The sequence below is a fragment of the Stenella coeruleoalba genome (genome assembly GCF_951394435.1).
Source record: "Stenella coeruleoalba genome assembly, chromosome: 5".
Taxonomy (NCBI): Eukaryota; Metazoa; Chordata; class Mammalia; order Artiodactyla; family Delphinidae; genus Stenella; species Stenella coeruleoalba.
In genome coordinates this window covers 130,000,337-130,017,446 of record NC_137150.1, presented here as the reverse complement: position 1 = coordinate 130,017,446, position 17,110 = coordinate 130,000,337, and the positions used below count along the sequence as shown (strand labels likewise).

The 17,110-nt window shown below is 39.0% G+C and overlaps 1 protein-coding gene across 1 annotated transcript; it reads left to right on the top strand.

The window, feature by feature from the left end:
* Positions 1-15,372: 15,372 nt before the first annotated feature.
* On the top strand, positions 15,373-16,075 carry CLDN17 (claudin 17; the record flags this gene model as incomplete). The annotated part of the gene is made up of 1 exon (XM_079922624.1): positions 15,373-16,075. The coding sequence occupies one exon, from the start codon at positions 15,373-15,375 to the stop codon at positions 16,048-16,050; it is 678 nt and encodes a 225-aa protein (XP_079778750.1). The 3' UTR covers positions 16,051-16,075.
* Positions 16,076-17,110: the final 1,035 nt, after the last annotated feature.

Sequence of the window (17,110 nt, the reverse complement as noted above, 5' to 3'; positions counted from 1 at the left end):
ATTAATGTAAAATTACCTTGAGGATATACAACCCATTCATTCATATAGATCAGTGACTCTGTCTTAGCTGCATATTAAATCATCTAAGACACTTAAAAAATACTGATATCTGGCTCCCATCTTGAGCTATTTTGATTTAATTGGTTGGATGTGGGACTTGATATGGTTAATAAGTTCCCTTATATGATTGGAATTAAAAAAAAAAAAACAAGGGCTTCCCTGGTGGTGCAGTGGTTGAGAGTCCGCCTGCCGATGCAGAGGACACGGGTTCATGCCCCAGTCCGGGAGGATCCCACATGCCACGGAGTGGCTAGGCCCATGAGCTATGGCCACTGGGCCTGCGCGTCCAGAGCCTGTGCTCCGCAGCGGGAGGGGCCACAACAGTGAGAGGCCTGCGTACCACAAAAAATCCCCAAAAAACAAAAACAAGAACCACTGGAATAGAAACTAGAAAGCAGTGCTTCTGATCCCAGCCTGCATATTAGTATCACAGGGGGTGCTTTCAGAATAGTGATGCAACTATAACAAAATACAACAAAAACAAAAGTGCTGACACTAGGGCCGTACCCCCTGATTCTGGTTTAATGGGTCTGTGGTGGGATGCAATTTGCTGATATTGTTTCAAAGCTTCTACAGGTGATTGTAATGTAAAGTCAGGGCTGAGAACCATAGCTCCAAGACCTGGGCCACCTTATTTAGACTCCTGTAGAAGAAGAACACTTGGTCAAATATGTCTACTATACTTACTGCAGGGATGTTGTTCATTGTATTCCACAGTGAAAGAGATTTCTTTCTGGTGTCATAAGTAAGAAGAGTTATGCAACTCCTGGAGAAATGTATTTGTTTTTATTGCCTGGACACTGCATTACTGCTAAAAGGCTTAGGTGCAAATTCAAGGCCAATGCTTAGCAAATGGGGAACATATGTTGTGGACAAACTTCATGTCATTTTTATCTTCTATTTCCTATTTTTGTTGTACCCTGTCCCCCAAAATTCCATTTGCTTTTAATTAATCACAAGGATTCTTGTTTTATTTTCCTTTTTTCAAGTCTTCTTCAATTATTTCTGCTGCCCTATGAGACTGAAAAAAGGAAGGAGAGAAGGAAAAGGGAAGGAGGAAGATAAATTCAAGGATTTTTATAGCATATACTCAACTGTGTGCAGAAGCAAAAAGACATACATTTAACACAGGTTTGCATTAGAGTGGACTCTAATTTACCTTATTGGTTTAACAGAAAAGTCCATTTGAAATATTGGCATGTAAGTAACCTTAAAACAGTTGGAATTTGAGTAATAATGCAAGATAATAGGATAAATTTGATTGACTAGTTGGTGGTATTAAACTTAATTTAGTTGGATTTTAGATTACCCCCAAATGTATTCCTGGAATAGAACACTTTTTTTTTTTTAGCAAATGAGATGTTTAAATTGTTATGTAGTATATTTCATTACATAAATCCAGTCTTTAACTCTGTAGAAAAATATTCAAACTGTGAATTTATAATTTAGGAAGATATAATTAAATGCTGATCCTTAAATTAGTGGATGACCTAACTAAATGAAGCATTGTATTTATTAATTAATTCATTATTAATTCAAACAATATTTCCTGGGCAGGTTACTACTGCCCGACTCTGGGTCAGCCACTCTGCTATGCAGTGTGATTCTAGTGGTTAACAAAATAGATGGTCTCTGTTCGCATAGAATCTATACTCTAGATCGGAAACAGACTTAAATGAACATAAGTAGAAATATATATTTATTTAGAACTAGTGAAAAATGTTATGGAGAAAAATGCATATTATTATAAAAGACTAAAACAATGGCAGAGATGGGGGGTGGAATTGGAGTGTAATATACTCTGATAATTCAGAAGTTTCTCTTGTGACAAAATTTGGATCAAAATCTAAAGGAGAATGAATAATCCTCAAGTGGGCAATGTGTATGTGTTGACATGGGTGAGGGGAATTGGGAAAGCTCTTTATGTAGAGGGGATAGCATATATTATAGTCAATAAAAGAATAAAAAATTTCTATATATGCATGTGTAATCATACATTTACTTACATACAATTTCAAATCAATCTAACAGGAATTCCATTCAAAGTTTTTCCATTCACTAGTACTTGTTAAAACTTGAACTGGACAAGGAGCAAGATATAACAGTAACTTTCAAAATAGAATACAGTAAGTTAGCAGAATATCTGAACATTTTAAGGAGTGAAACTCTTGAAGGGGGAGAAAAATAAGGCAAAATGAGGATGCTTTGTGAATCCTAATTCTTTCATTCTGATGTTCTACCTCCACTCCTATTTACTTGAAGTTGACGTTGCAAGTAAAACTCAGACATATTTTTGCAAAAGTCCCTCAACCTAAGTTAGATTTTCTAAGACCTCAGAACAAGTCTCAAGAGAACATGAAGATAGAGTAAGTCAGCAGTCTGTACTGTCAGATTCCTCTCACTGATGGTGATCTAATCATAGACAATTTGTGCACAGGAAGGAGGTTGTGGATTCTTACATATATGTACAGTCCAGACTATTCCTATGAGCTCCACAAAATCTGATTTCCTATGTTCTTTACTGGGATGGCTCACAGGCTACTCAACTTCACATCTGAAACTTAACTCTTGACGTGTTTCTACAAGGTCGCCGATTCTTCAGTGTCTCACATCTCAGTACATGCATCCCTGGGTACAATGGTGCTCATACCAATGATTTGACAGTCATCTCTTACACATTTCCCCACCTCTAGCCCATCACTCACCCTTGTCAGTTATAACTCCTATATATAGCACAATCCATCCTGTCCTCTACATTGCACTATTGATACTTCTAACTTAACTTCCATCATCTCTCATTTGGATTATTGCAGTAACCCTCTAACTGATTTCTTCATGTTCAACTGTATACCTTTCTAGTCTATTCCCACCAAATAATAATGTTTTTAAAAAAAGTTTTATTGGAGTATAGTTGATTTACAATGTTGTGTTAGTTTCAAGTGTACAGCAAAATGAATCAGTTATACATATACATATATCCACTCTTTTTTAGATTCTTTTCCATATAGGCCATTACAGAGTATTGAGTGCAGTTCCCTGTATTATACAGTAGGTCCTTAATAGTTAGTATGTTTTTTAATGCAGTTTTGATCATGTCAGTTCGATGCTTAAAATCTTTAACTGATTTTGCTTTGATCTTCTGAGAAGATTATAAAATGGTTCACTTGCACTACATATCTGGACTTTGCCTATATTTGCAGCCTCATCTGCCCGTCATTTCCCTCTTGCTCAAGGTCCTCATCTGCCCGTCATTTCCCTCTTGCTAAAGGTCTTCCAGCTGCATTAGCTCCAAGCTCTCTTTGGCCTCAGTGCCTTCACCCAGACAGTCTCTCATGCCCAGAATGCTCTTTAACCCACTCTTTATCTGATGATCTGGCTAATTCCTACTCAAGCTTCAGGTTATGTCTTAAATATCATTTTGTCAGAGAGCCTTTTCTTCACCTTGTAATTAAAATTAAGGTCTCATCTGTTTACACTCTCTTTATACCCTATGTTTTCTATACCCTATATTTTTTATCTATAGCTATATCTCAATTTGTAATTACATATTTTTGTGCTTGCAATTGCTTGTTTAATATTTACTACTGTCACCAAAATGTAAGCTCTGTGAAGACATGGGATGGAGTCATGTTTAGAAGATATATGTTAAAATTGGGCAGGAGTCAAGCCAAGGATTGCTCTTTTGTATTGTGCTAAGGGATTTGGATTTGGGATTTGGATTTTATCTTGGAGGAAATAGAGAACTAATGAAAAAATTTAAGCAAGGTGGTGGGGTGTTCAGAATTTGAAAAAGTCTTTATGGTCCCTAGTGGAGGTTGAGTGACATAAGAGTAATACCAGAGGCAAGGAGACTAGGTAAAACATTACTGAAATGATTCAAGTAGGAATGTTGAAAGGCAAACTAAGGCATAGTGATGTTAGAACAGGAAACATATTTAATGAATTATAATAAGGTGTCAATCAATAGTTGGGCTCCTGGGGAAGCAGACTCTGAGGTGGAGATTAGAGTGTGCATTGGGTTTTATAAAGTGCTCTTGGGATCAACCCCTAAGGGAAAGAAGAGAAGGAAGAGAATTGGAAATAAGAAGTCAAGTTGTAGTACAGAATCAGTGAAAGCCTAAGCTAGCCCCACAGTGAACTCTGGATCTGGGATGGCCCCTTAGAGTTAACCTCTAGTTGGGGCTAGTGGACTAGACCTTCACAGTCCTATATTAATCAGTCATTCATTGGATATAGGCTGTCCCCATGCATGGGGAATACTTTGGGTGAGATGGCTGTTTTCAGGCAATACCTGAAGGTGGATGACAGGTGAGATCATTTTGCTGTTGGCACTCTTAGCAGTTGGAAGAGGCATTTGGGTGCATAAGCCTCCACAGGTTCCTATTGACTGAAGGGCTGAGAGAAACAAAGAAACCTGGGTGATAAACAGAGTGAGGCCTGGGCTGAAGATAAAAGATTAGAAACTTATAGCCCAATAAGACATAGCAGAAGCTATGGCCTTTGCTGAAACTCCCTAGAAAGCATGTGCTGGGAGAAAAGAGTATTGAGGTATATATGGAAGCCTGAAAAAACCAGACAAAACAAACCTGGGTCAGGGCACCTATGGAATGAAAAGACTGAGGATGAGCATGTAAAGAAGTAGTAAGCAGGATGATATAACAAAGGCAAAAGAGACAAACATTACAGCAAACATTTCCTGGGTGCTTGTCAAAGCCAGGTCTTTGAACATATTACATAAACTTCAACTTCAAAGAAGTCCTATGATGTTGGTATCATTATTGTCCTACTTTTGTAGAACAGGCAACTTTGAATGGTTCAAAACATACCCAAATTTGATGGTTAAGCCATCAAGCCATGACTGACACAAACCTCTCTCCAAAACATGTGCTGTTTACTGCCTCATCTAGAAGATGGTGGTTTATTTTGAACTTTACAGAAAGGACGATTAAGCAAGAATATGGAAGTGTTCTTTGGAGATAGTGTTAGGATGTCCCAGAATTCTATCACATTTCTAGCAAGGGGAAAATGTGAAGGTGGACCAAAAGATGTATATGAATACATAGCAGGGAATACAGATCTGACAAGATGGAATTTTAATATGGAAGATAATTGAGTATGTTTGTATTCTAAAGGACAATTCAGAGAGACAAAGAGGGCATAGGTAAAATGAAAGTAGGGCATGATCAATGGACCAAGGGCCCCTGAGGAAGTATGGGATAAGATTCACAGAAAAGTTAGAGAAGAAAGCAATATCTCCCCTTAAATGTAAAGGAGAGAAAGTAAAGATGGTGTTGACAATTGTCTTTGATTGTGAGAGCAAAACAAAAACTAAAGCTCCTGCATTACTTATGTTTCTCATATTATACTTATACTTAGGATGTGCCTCCATATTCTAAGTAAACATATGCTCTTACTTGTGTTTGTCTGTAACACAGACCAGATGTTCTGTCTGATAAAAAAATCAAACATTTGGAAGTTGGAAAATTCCAGGACAAAATAAAGACAGGAGTAAAAATTAGGTAGAATGAGGAAGAGGAAATAGAAGTAATAAGTCAGAGTAGTGTTGGCAAATCCGTTCAGGGTGGGAACGGTTAAACTTGTGTCTCAACAACCTGAAACAAAGGGCTGAGAAAACTCTTCATCCTTAGTTGGTGTTAGGAAACTATGAACTGCACAGAAGTCATCTGTTTCCTCAGTGATTCACACTTCTTAGAGAAGAAGTTCTTATTTGGTCTAGGATGGTACTAAGAAAGCAACAACATCAGCAGCAAGGATAGATAGATGATAGATAGATGATAAATAGATAGGGCTTCCCTGGTGGTGCAGTGGTTGAGAGTCTGCCTGCTGATGCAGGGGACACGGGTTCGTGTCATAAAAGATAGATAGATACATACATACATACATAGATGGACCACCCTTCTTGGAAACTTAATAGTTTTCACATGTTCTAATTAAATTCCTGGGTTTTTAAAACCTGGATAGTGTTGGACCACCCATCATCTCTTGACTTATATTTGACTAAAATGGAGGATCTTTTGGAAATGGTAATGCCTCCCACTAGGAGCATGCTTGGTGTGCCTGCTTTCAAATAGTTTTCATCCTTGGAATGGATTCCTTGCAGTAGAATGTGAAAGAAAAAGAGGAAAAGTTCACACCTCCCAAATTAAGCCTACTCCCCACCACATGTCTGAACCATGGCAGGAATGTGAGCTACAAAAATGCCAACTTGACTCTCAGATTTTGAAACCACCTCAATTGAAATTTACTTGCTTTGAAAATTTGAAAACTATCAAAGGGATAACACTAAATTTCAGGTTTAATCCCAATTCATATGAAAATTCTTATGAATTCTTTTCTATCCTCCTGTTTTTTGTTTGTTTTAACTTTATTGGGGTATAATTGCTTTACAATGGTGTGTTAGTTTCTGCTTTATAACAAAGTGAATCAGTTATACATATACATATGTTCCCATATCTCTTCCCTCTTGCGACTCCCTCCCTCCCACCCTCTCTATCTGACACATCCAGGCGGTCACAAAGCACCGAGCTGATCTCCCTGTGCTATGCCGCTGCTTCCCACTAGCTATCTACCTTACGTTTGGTAGTATATATATATATGTGCATGTCTCTCCCTCGCTTTGTCACAGCTCACCCTTCCCCCTCCCCATATCCTCAAGTCTGTTCTCTAGTAGGTCTGTGTCTTTATTCCTGTCTTACCCCTAGGTTCTTCATGACAGTTTTTTTTCTTAAATTCCATATATAGGTGTTAGCATATGGTATTTGTCTTTCTCTTTCTGACTTACTTCACTCTGTATGACAGACTCTAGGTCCATCCACCTCACTATAAATAACTCAATTTTGTTTCTTTTTAAGGCTGAGTAATATTCCATTGCATATATGTGCCACATTTTCTTTACCCATTCATCTGATGGTGGGCACTTAGGTTGTTTCCATGTCTGGGCTATTGTAAATAGAGCTGCAATGAACATTTTGGTACATGACTCTTTTTGAATTATGGTTTTCTCAGGGTATATGCCCAGTAGTGGGATTGCTGGGTCCTATGGTAGTTCTATTTGTAGTTTTTTAAGGAACCTCCATACTGTACTCCATAGTGGCTCTACCAATTCACATTCCCACTAGCAGTGCAAGAGTGTTCCCTTTTCTCCACACCCTCTCCAGCATTTATTGTTTCTAAATTTTTTTTTTATGATGGCCATTCTGACTGATATGAGATGATATCTCACTGTAGCTTTGATTTACATTTCTCTAATGATTAAAGATGTTGAGCATTCTTTCATGTGTTTGTTGGCAGTCTGTATATCTTCTTTGGAGAAATGTCTATTTAGGTCTTCTGCCCATTTTTGGATGGGGTTGTTAGTTTTTCTGTTATTGAGCTACATGTGCTCCTTGTAAATTTTGGAAATTAATCCTTTGTCAGTTGCTTCATTTTCATATTTTCTCTCATTCTGAGGGTTGTCTTTTGCTCTTGTTTATGGTTTCCTTTGCTGTGCAAAAGGTTTGAAGTTTCATTAGGTCCCATTTGTTTATTTTTTATTATTTCCATTTCTCTAGGAGGTGGGTCAAAAAGGATCTTGCTGTGATTTATGTCATAGAGTATTCTACCTATGTTTTCCTCTAAGAGTTTGATAGTTTCTGCCCTTACATTTAGGTCTTTAATCCACTTTGAGCTTATTTTTGTGTATGGTGTTAGGGAGTGATCTAATCTCATACGTTTACATGTACCTGTCCAGTTTTCCCAGCACCCCTTATTGAAGAGGCTTTCCTTTCTCCACTGTATATTCCTGCCTCCTTTATCAAAGATAAGGTTGCCATATGTGCGTGGGTTTATCTCTGGGCTTTCTATCCTATTCCATTGATCTATCTTTCTGTTTTTGTGCCAGTACCAGACTGTCTTGATTACTGTAGCTTTGTAGTATAGTCTGAAGGCAGGGAGCCTGATTCCTCCTGCTCCGTTTTTATTCTCAAGATTGCTTTGGCTATTCGGGGTCTTTTGTGTCTCCATACAAATTGTGAATTTTTTTGTTCTAGTTCTGTGAAAAATGCCAGTGGTACTTTGATAGGGATTGCATTGAATCTGTAGATTGCTTTGGGTAGTAGAGTCATTTTCACAATGTTGATTCTTCCAATCCAAGAACATGGCATATCTCTCCATCTATTTGTATCATCTTTAATTTCTTTGATCAGTGTCTTATAATTTTCTACATACACTTCTTTTGTCTCCTTAGGTAGGTTTATTCCTAGATATTTTATTCTTTTTGTTGCAATGGTAAATGGGAGAGTTTTCCTGATTTCACTTTCAGATTTTTCATCATTAGTGTATAGGAATGCCAGAGATTTCTGTGCATTAATTTTGTATCCTGCAACTTTACCGAATTCACTGATTAGCTCTAGTAGTTTTCTGGTAGCATCTTTAGGATTTTCTATGTATAGTATCATGTCATCTGCAAACAGTGACAGCTTTACTTCTTCTTTTCCAATTTGAATTCCTTTTATTTCCTTTTCTTCTCTGATTGCTGTGGCTAAAATTTCCAAAACTATGTTGAATAAGAGTGGTGAGAGTGGGCAACCTTGTCTTGTTCCTGATCTTAGTGGAAATGTTTTCAGTTTTTCACCATTGAGGATGATGTTGGCTGTGAGTTTCTCATTTAAGGCCTTTATCATGTTGAGGAAAGTTCCCTCTATGCCTACTTTCTGCAGGGTTTTTAATCATAATTTGGTGTTGAATTTTGTCGAAAGCTTTCTCTGCATCTCTTGAGATGATCATATGGTTTTTCTACTTCAGTTTGTTAATATGGTTTATCACATTGATTGGTTTGTGTATATTGAAGAATCCTTGCATTCCTGGAATAAACCCCACTTGATCATGGTGTATGATCCGTTTAATGTGCTGTTGGATTCTGTTTGCTAGTATTTTGTTGAGGATTTTTGCATCTATGTTCATCAGTGGTACTGGCCTGTAGTTTTCTTTCTTTTTGATATCCTTGCCTGGTTTTGGTATCAAGGTGATGGTGGCCTCGTAGAATGAGTTTGCGTGTGTTCCACCCTCTGCTATATTTTGGAAGAGTTTGAGAAGGATAGGTTTTAGCTCTTCTCTAAATGTTTGATAGAATTCGCCTGTGAAGCCATCTGGTCCTGGGCTTTTGTTTGTTGTAAGATTTTTAATCACAGTTTCAATTTCAGTGCTTGTGGTTGGTCTGTTCATATTTTCTATTTCTTCCTGATTCAGTCTTGGCAGGTTGTGCATTTCTAAAAATTTGTCTATTTCTTCCAGGTTGTCCATTTTATTGGCTTATAGTTGCTTGTAGTAATCTCTCATGATCTTTTGTATTTCTGCAGTGTCAGTTGTTACTTCTCCTTTTTCATTTCTAATTCTATTGATTTGAGTCTTCTCCTTTTCTTCTTGATGAGTCTGGCTAGTGGTTTATCTATTTTGTTTATCTTCTCAAAGAACCAGCTTTTAGTTTTATTAGTCTTTGCTATTGTTTCCTTCATTTCTTTTTCATTTATTTCTGATCTGATCTTTATGATTTCTTTCTTTCTGCTTATTTGGGTTTTTTGTTGTTGTTGTTGTTGTTGTTCTTCTTTCTCTAATTGCTTTAGATGCAAAGTTAGGTTGTTTATTCGAGACTTTTCCTATTTCTTAAGGTGGGCTTTTATTTCTATAATCTTCCCTCTTAGAACTGTTTTTGCTGCATCTCATAGGTTTCGGGTCATCGTGTCTCCATTGTCATTTGTTTCTAGGTTTTTTTTTAATTTCCTCTTTGATTTCTTCAGTGATCACTTCGTTATTAAGTAGTGTATTGTTTAGCCTCCATGTGTTTGTATTTTTTACAGATCTTTTCCTGTAATTGATATCTAGTCTTATGGCATTGTGGTTGGAAAAGATACTTGATACAATTTTAATTTTCTTAAATTTACCAAGGCTTGATTTGTGACCCAAGATATGATCTATCCTGGAGACTCTTCCATGAGCACTTGAGAAAAATGTGTATTCTGTTGTTTTGGGGTGGAGTGTCCTATAAATATCAATTAAGTCCATCTTGTTTGATGTATCATTTAAAGCTTGTGTTTCCTTATTTATTTTCATTTTGGATGATCTGTCCATTGGTGAAAGTGGGGTGTTAAAGTGCCCTGCTATGAATGTGTTACTGTCAATTTCCCCTTTTATGGCTGTTAGTATTTGCCTTAAATATTGAGGTGCTCCTATGTTGGGTGCATAAATATTGACAATTGTTATATCTTCTTCTTGGATCTATCCCTTGATCATTATGTAGTGTCCTTCTTTGTCTCTTCTAATCATCTTTATTTTAAAGTCTATTTTGTCTGATGTGAGAATTGCTAGTCCAGCTTTCTTTTGGTTTCCATTTGCATGAAATAACTTTTTCCATCCCCTTACTTTCAGTCTGTATGTGTCTCTAGGTCTGATGTTGGTCTCTTGTAGACAGCATATATATGGGTCTTGTTTTTGTATCCATTCAGCCAATCTGTGTCTTTTGGTGGGAGCATTTAGTCCACTTACATTTAAGGTAATTATTGATATGTATGTTCCTATTCCTATTTTCTAAATTGTTTTGGGTTCGTTATTGTAGGTATTTTCCTTCTCTTGTGTTTCTTGCCTAGAGAAGTTCCTTTTGCATTTGTAGTAAAGCTGGTTTGGTGGTGCTGAACTCTCTCAGCTTTTGCTTGTCTGTAAAGGTTTTAATCTCTCCATCAAATCTGAATGAGATCATTGCTGGGTAGTGTAATCTTGGTTGCAGGTTTTTATTCTTCATCACTTTCTATATGTCCTGCCACTCCCTTCTGACTTGCAGAGTTTCTGCTGAAAGATCAGCTGTTAACCTTATGGGGATTCCCTTGTGTGTTATTTGTTGTTTTTCCCTTGCTGCTTTTAATAGACTTTCTTTGTATTTAATTTTTGACAGTTTGATTAATACATGTCTTGGCGTATTTATCCTTGGATTTATCCTGTATGGGGCTCTCTGTGCTTCCTGGACTTGATTAACTATTTCCTTTCCCATATTAAGGAAGTTTTCAACTATAATCTCTTCAAATATTTTCTCAGTCCATTCCTTTTTCTCTTCTTCTCCTGGAACCCCTATAATTTGAATGTTGGTGCATTTAATGTTGTCCCAGAGGTCTCTGAGATGGTCCTCAGTTCTTTTCATTCTTTTTTCTTTATTCTGCTCTGCAGTAGTTATTTCCACTATTTTATCTTCCAGGTCACTTATCTATTCTTCTGCCTCAGTTATTCTGCTACTGATCCCATCTAGAGTATTTTTAATTTCATTTATTGTGTTTTTCATTGTTGTTTGTTTCATCTTTAGTTCTTCTAGGTCCTTGTTAAATGTTTCTTGTATTTTGTCTATTCTATTTCCAAGGTTTTGGATCATCTTTATTATCATTATTCTGAATTCTTTTTCAGGTAGACTGCCTGTTTCCTTTTCATTTGTTAGGTCTGGTGCCTTTTTATCTTGCTCCTTTATCTGCTGTGTGTTTTTCTGTCTTCTCATTTTGCTTATCTTACTGTGTTTGGGGTCCCCTTTTTGCAGGCTACAGGTTCGTAGTTCCCATTGTTTTTGGTGTCTGTCCCCAGTGGCTAAGGTTGGTTCAGTGGGTTGTGTAGACTTCCTGGTGGAGGGGACTAGTGCCTGTGTTCTGGTGGATGAGGCTGGATTTTGTCTTTCTGGTGGGCAGGTCCACGTCTGGTGGTGTGTTTTGAGGTGTCTGTGGACTTATTATGATTTTAGGCAGCCTCTCTGCTAATGGCTGGGTTTGTGTTCCTGTTTTGCTAGTTGTTTGGCATAGGGTGTCTAGCACTGTAGCTTGCTGGTCGTTGAGTGAAGCTGGGAGCTGGCATTGAGATGGAGATCTCTGGGAGATTTTCACCGTTTTATATTATGTGCAGGTGGGAGGTCTCTTGTTGACCAGTGTCCGAAGTTGGCTCTCCCACCTCAGAGGCACAGCACTGACTCCTGTCTGCAGCACCAAGAGCCTTTCATCCACACGGCTCAGAATAAAAGGGAGAAAAAGTAGAGAGAAAGAATTAGTAGAAGTAGGAAGAAAGAAAGAAAGAAAGAAAGAAGAAAGGAAGGAAGGAAGGAAGGAAGGAAGAAAGAAAGAAAGAAAGAAAGAAAGAAGAAAAGGATAGAAGGAAAGAAGAAAAGAAAGAAAGGATGGAGGGAGGGAGGAATGAAGGAAGGATGGAAGGAGGGAAGGAAGGAAAAAAGAAAGAAAGCAAGAAGATAAAGTAAAATATAATGAAGTTATTAAATTAAAAAATATTTATTAAGAAAAAAATTAATAAAGAAAAAAAAATGGACGGATATACCCTTAGGACAAATGGTGGAAGCAAAGCTATACAGACAAAATCTCATACAGAAGCATACACATACACACTCACAAAAAGAGGAAAAGGGGAAAAAATCATAAATCTTGCTCTCAAAGTCCACCTCCTCAATTTGGGATGATTTGTTGTCTAAAGGAGGGAAGGAAGGAAAGAAAGAAAGAAAGAAAGAAGATAAAGTAAAATAAAATAAAGTTATTAAAATAAAAAATAATTATTAAGAAAAAAATTTTAAAAAAAAACAACGAGATAGAACTCTAGGACAAATGGTGAAGCAAAGCTATACAGACAAAATCTCACACAGAAGCATACACGTACACACTCACAAAAAGAGGAAAAGAGGAAAAAATCATAAATCTTGCTCTCAAAGTCCACCTCCTCAATTTGGGATGATTTGTTGTCTATTCAGGTATTCCACAGATGCAGGGTATATCAAGTTGATTGTGGAGCTTTAATCCGCTGCTTCTGAGGCTGCTGGGAGAGATTTCCCTTTCTCTTCTTTGTTCTCACAGCTCCCAGGGGCTCAGCTTTGGATTCGGCTCCGCCTCTGCGTGTAGGTCGCCGGAGGGCGTCTGTTCTTCGCTCAGACAGGATGGGGTTAAAGGAGCTGCTGATTCGGGGGCTCTGGCTCACTCAGGCTGGGGGGAGGGAGGGGTACGGAGTGCGGGTAGAGCCTGAGGCAGCAGAGGCTGGCGTGACGTTGCAGCAGCCTGAGGTGTGCCGTGCGTTCTCCCGGGGAAGTTGTCCCTGGATCCCGGGAACTTGGCAGTGGCGGGCTGCACAGCTCCCTGGAAGGGAGGTGTGGATAGTGACCTGTGCTCACACACAGGCTTCTTGTTTGTGGCAGCAGCAGCCTTAGAGTCTCCTGCCCGTCTCTGGGGTCCACACTTTTAGCCGCAGCTCACGCCCATCTCTGGAGCTCCTTTAAGCAGCGCTCTTAATCCCCTCTCCTCGAGCACCAGGAAACAAAGAGGGAAGAGAAAGTCTCTTGCCTCTTTGGCAGGTCCAGACTTTTCCCTGGACTCCCTCCCAGCTAGCCGTGGAGCACTAACCCCTTCAGGCGGTGTTCATGCCGCCAATCCCAGTCCTCTCCCTGCGCTCCGATCGAAGCCCTAGCCTCAGCTCGCAGCCCCGCCCACCCCTGCAGGTAAGCAGACAAGCTTCTCGGGCTGTGAGTGCCGGTCGGCCCCGATCCTCTGTGCAGGAATCTCTCTGCTTTGCCATCCGCACCCCTGTTGCTGTGCTCTCCTCCGCAGCTCCGAAGCTTTCCCCCTCCGCCACCTGCTGGCTCCACCCACGAAGGGGCTTCCTAGTGTGTGGAAACCTTTCCTCCTTCACAGCTCCCTCCCACTGGTGCAGGTCCCGTTCCTATTCTTTTGTCTCTGTTTATTCTTTTTTCTTTTGCCCTACCCCGGTACGTGGGGAGTTTCTTGCCTTTTGGGAGGTCTGAGGTCTTCTGCCAGCGTTCAGTAGGTGTTCTGTAGGAGTTGTTCCATGTGTAGATGTATTTCTGGTGTATCTGTGGGGAGGAAGGTGATCTCCGCATCTTACTCTTCTGCCATCTTCTCCTCATCCTCTATCCTCCTGTTTTTTTGAGTCAGACTAGAAAGAGGAGGGAAGCATCATAGGTGAGAGACCATATCTACTCCTGCATCAGTTACTGTGCACCTAGTCTAGCCAGGTGCTCTGAAAACCTCACATTCCTCATCTAGCAAATGAGAGACTGAAGCCTGATGACTTTGAAGCTGCCTTCCATCTCTAAAAGTTTTTCTGTTACGTGGATTTAAGTAATTACACATCTAATCCAAAGGGTCCCTTTCATATTGCTCCATAAAAATGGAATATACATTTTTGACTTTGATAAATATGATGTATTCCAAGCTGCTGTTGAAGAAACATCTAATGAACATTTATAATCTAAACATTATTTCACCAGAGAGAAAGATGTCACTCAACAGATAATATAATAATTACCAGTAAATTCAATAATAAGAAGTGCTTCTCATTGTTCTTGCTTTCTGGATCTTATAAAGAAACTGTGAAATTTGCATGTCTTGCTTAGGATGTCCCATTTCATAAAGTATCAGTGATTTTAGTAGAAGTCTTGAAAATAATACCTGAACATTTATTTTAATTCAAGAAGTCATTATTAAAACCAGGATTCATGAACCATATTAAAGAGAGGTGGCTTAGATTAGAAGAAAATAGTAGGTCATCTGAAGTCCAAAGTGTTTTGCAAATGCTCTCCAAAGAACTGGCAAGGTGTTGGTGTTTTCTTCTGTGGTGGCTTAACACATGTATTTATACTTTTATATCAGAGTGATTTTTTTTTTTTTTTCAGTACACGGGCCTCTCACTGCTGTGGCCTCTCCCATTGGGGAGCATAGGCTCCGGACGCGCAGGCTCAGCGGCCATGGCTCACGGGCCCAGCCGCTCCGCGGCACGTGGGATCTTCCCGGACCGGGGCACGAACACATGTCCTCTGCATCGGCAGGCGGACTCTCAACTACTGCGCCACAAGGGAAGCCCCAGAGTGATTTTTAGACAAGAAGTTTTCAACTCTGTAATTAGCAATCCACAATGGAAATTTTGACACATAATTACAGCATTGCTTAGACAATAGTAATATGAGAAATACTAACGCTGAATGCAGTATTTCTTGGCACACCTCTGGCTACGTTCTTATTGGCTGAGAAACAATTATATATGACTAGTAAGTAATTCATACGTAGTATGAAGTGAATGCGAGTGTACGAGGGCAGCATGCATGTACAACAGGTACTTCTAGTTAAGCCACGTTCAGTCACTGCTGCCGGTTTGGACTAAAGTGTTCTTGGCAGTAACAGTGGAGAACATCATCAGAGATCGCTGAAGCCTCACAGAGGGCTCCCCGTTCTGGGACGTGAGCAGCTTCCCTTGCAGATTGGATCCGTATTTAAAGCAGAGGCAATGACATTTAACCCGCTGCAAATCGCTGGACTGGTTCTTGGATTCTTTGGCATGGTGGGGACTCTGGCCACAGCACTTCTGCCTCAGTGGAGAGTATCAGCTTTTGTTGGCAGCAACATTATTGTCTTTGAAAGGATCTGGGAAGGGCTCTGGATGAACTGCATCCGACAAGTCAAGGTTAGGTTGCAGTGCAAGTTCTACAATTCTTTGCTGGCTCTCCCATTTGACCTGGAAGCAGCCCGTGCCCTCATGTGTGTAGCTGTTGCCTTATCTCTGATTGCTCTGCTTATTGGCATCTCCGGCATGAAGAAGACTCAGTGCAAAGACTCTAACGAGAGGGTTAAAGCATATCTTCTGGGGACTTCTGGAGTCCTCTTTATCCTGACAGGCATCTTCGTTCTCATTCCGGTGTGCTGGACAGCCAATATCATCATCAGGGATTTCTACAACCCAGCCGTCCACATAGGTCAGAAACGAGACCTGGGAGCGGCACTCTTCCTTGGCTGGGCAAGTACCGCTGTCCTCTTCATCGGAGGGGGTCTGCTTTGTGGGTACTGCTGTTGCAACAGAAAGAAGCAAAAGAACAGATATCCAGCCGCTGAGCATCCTGCGCCACACACAGATAAGAGACCACAGAATGGGACAGTGCTTAGTAAGACCTCCACCAGTTATGTCTAACACCTGCTTTTCACTCAAACTGTGGGTTATGATCAGTGTGTTTTATAGAGTCTTGCCAGAAACTGTAAGTACATCAGGCAGGAGAACTTGCTTTACGACTGTTTTTAAATTGAGATGAAAAGTTTAAAGGGCATATAGATTGTAGTCACCTGTGATAGGAATAAAAATGACTTGCTTTAGACATTCTGACCTCATGTGTATTAAATGCATTTACTATTACTGGACTCAAATAATAATCCCCGTTCCAATTTGTGTAGTCTAAAATCAAGTATGTCCATAATCCTTAGTATAATGATAGACTCTTTTTTTGTCCACAACCATATATTATCTGTTAAGAAATCCGAATTCTATTGTAATTCATAAGCCCTAGCAATAAAACATGTTCTAAAATATAACCTAACTTATTTTTTCTCCAAATTATTTCTTACACTAACATGGTAACAACTAAATTGATGACTTTTTTTCTTTTTAAAACAAGCTGCAAATAATAGACATCAAATAAGGACTTTTAATTGAATTTATCAAAATATGAAAATGTTTAGTGAAAAGAGTTGTTTCTCCTTTAGGAAACTCAAATGTACTAGAAATTAAACACTTTTAGGGAGAAGGAAGCTCTAATCTCTGTTAGGATATTTAAGAAGATGATTTTAAAGCATCTAACTTATACAGTTAAACTTGCTTAGAATTATATATTCAAATGAAAGTAATTTCTAAATGAAAAATAATATGCTCTCAGAACCTATGATGTGCACCTACAAGCAAACAGAATTATCTGTTTTGATAAGACACATCAACAGAATACTATGAACTCTCAATTCTCATCAACAGGAAATACAGTCCCAATTAGGGAATTGAGGTTTGGGTGTTGAAGGGACTGGTTTCTGTTCCTTGTTTTATTCTTTAGTCATTGCACAGGTCTACATACTCTAAGTAAAATGAAGAATCAAGGTCATGATTGAGGCAGTTAGTCAGGCCAGAGTAAGTACCTCCTTTTGTATTCTCTAATAAATAAATAGGTATGGATAAAGCATTTTGTTTTGCTTGAATTATATGCATTATT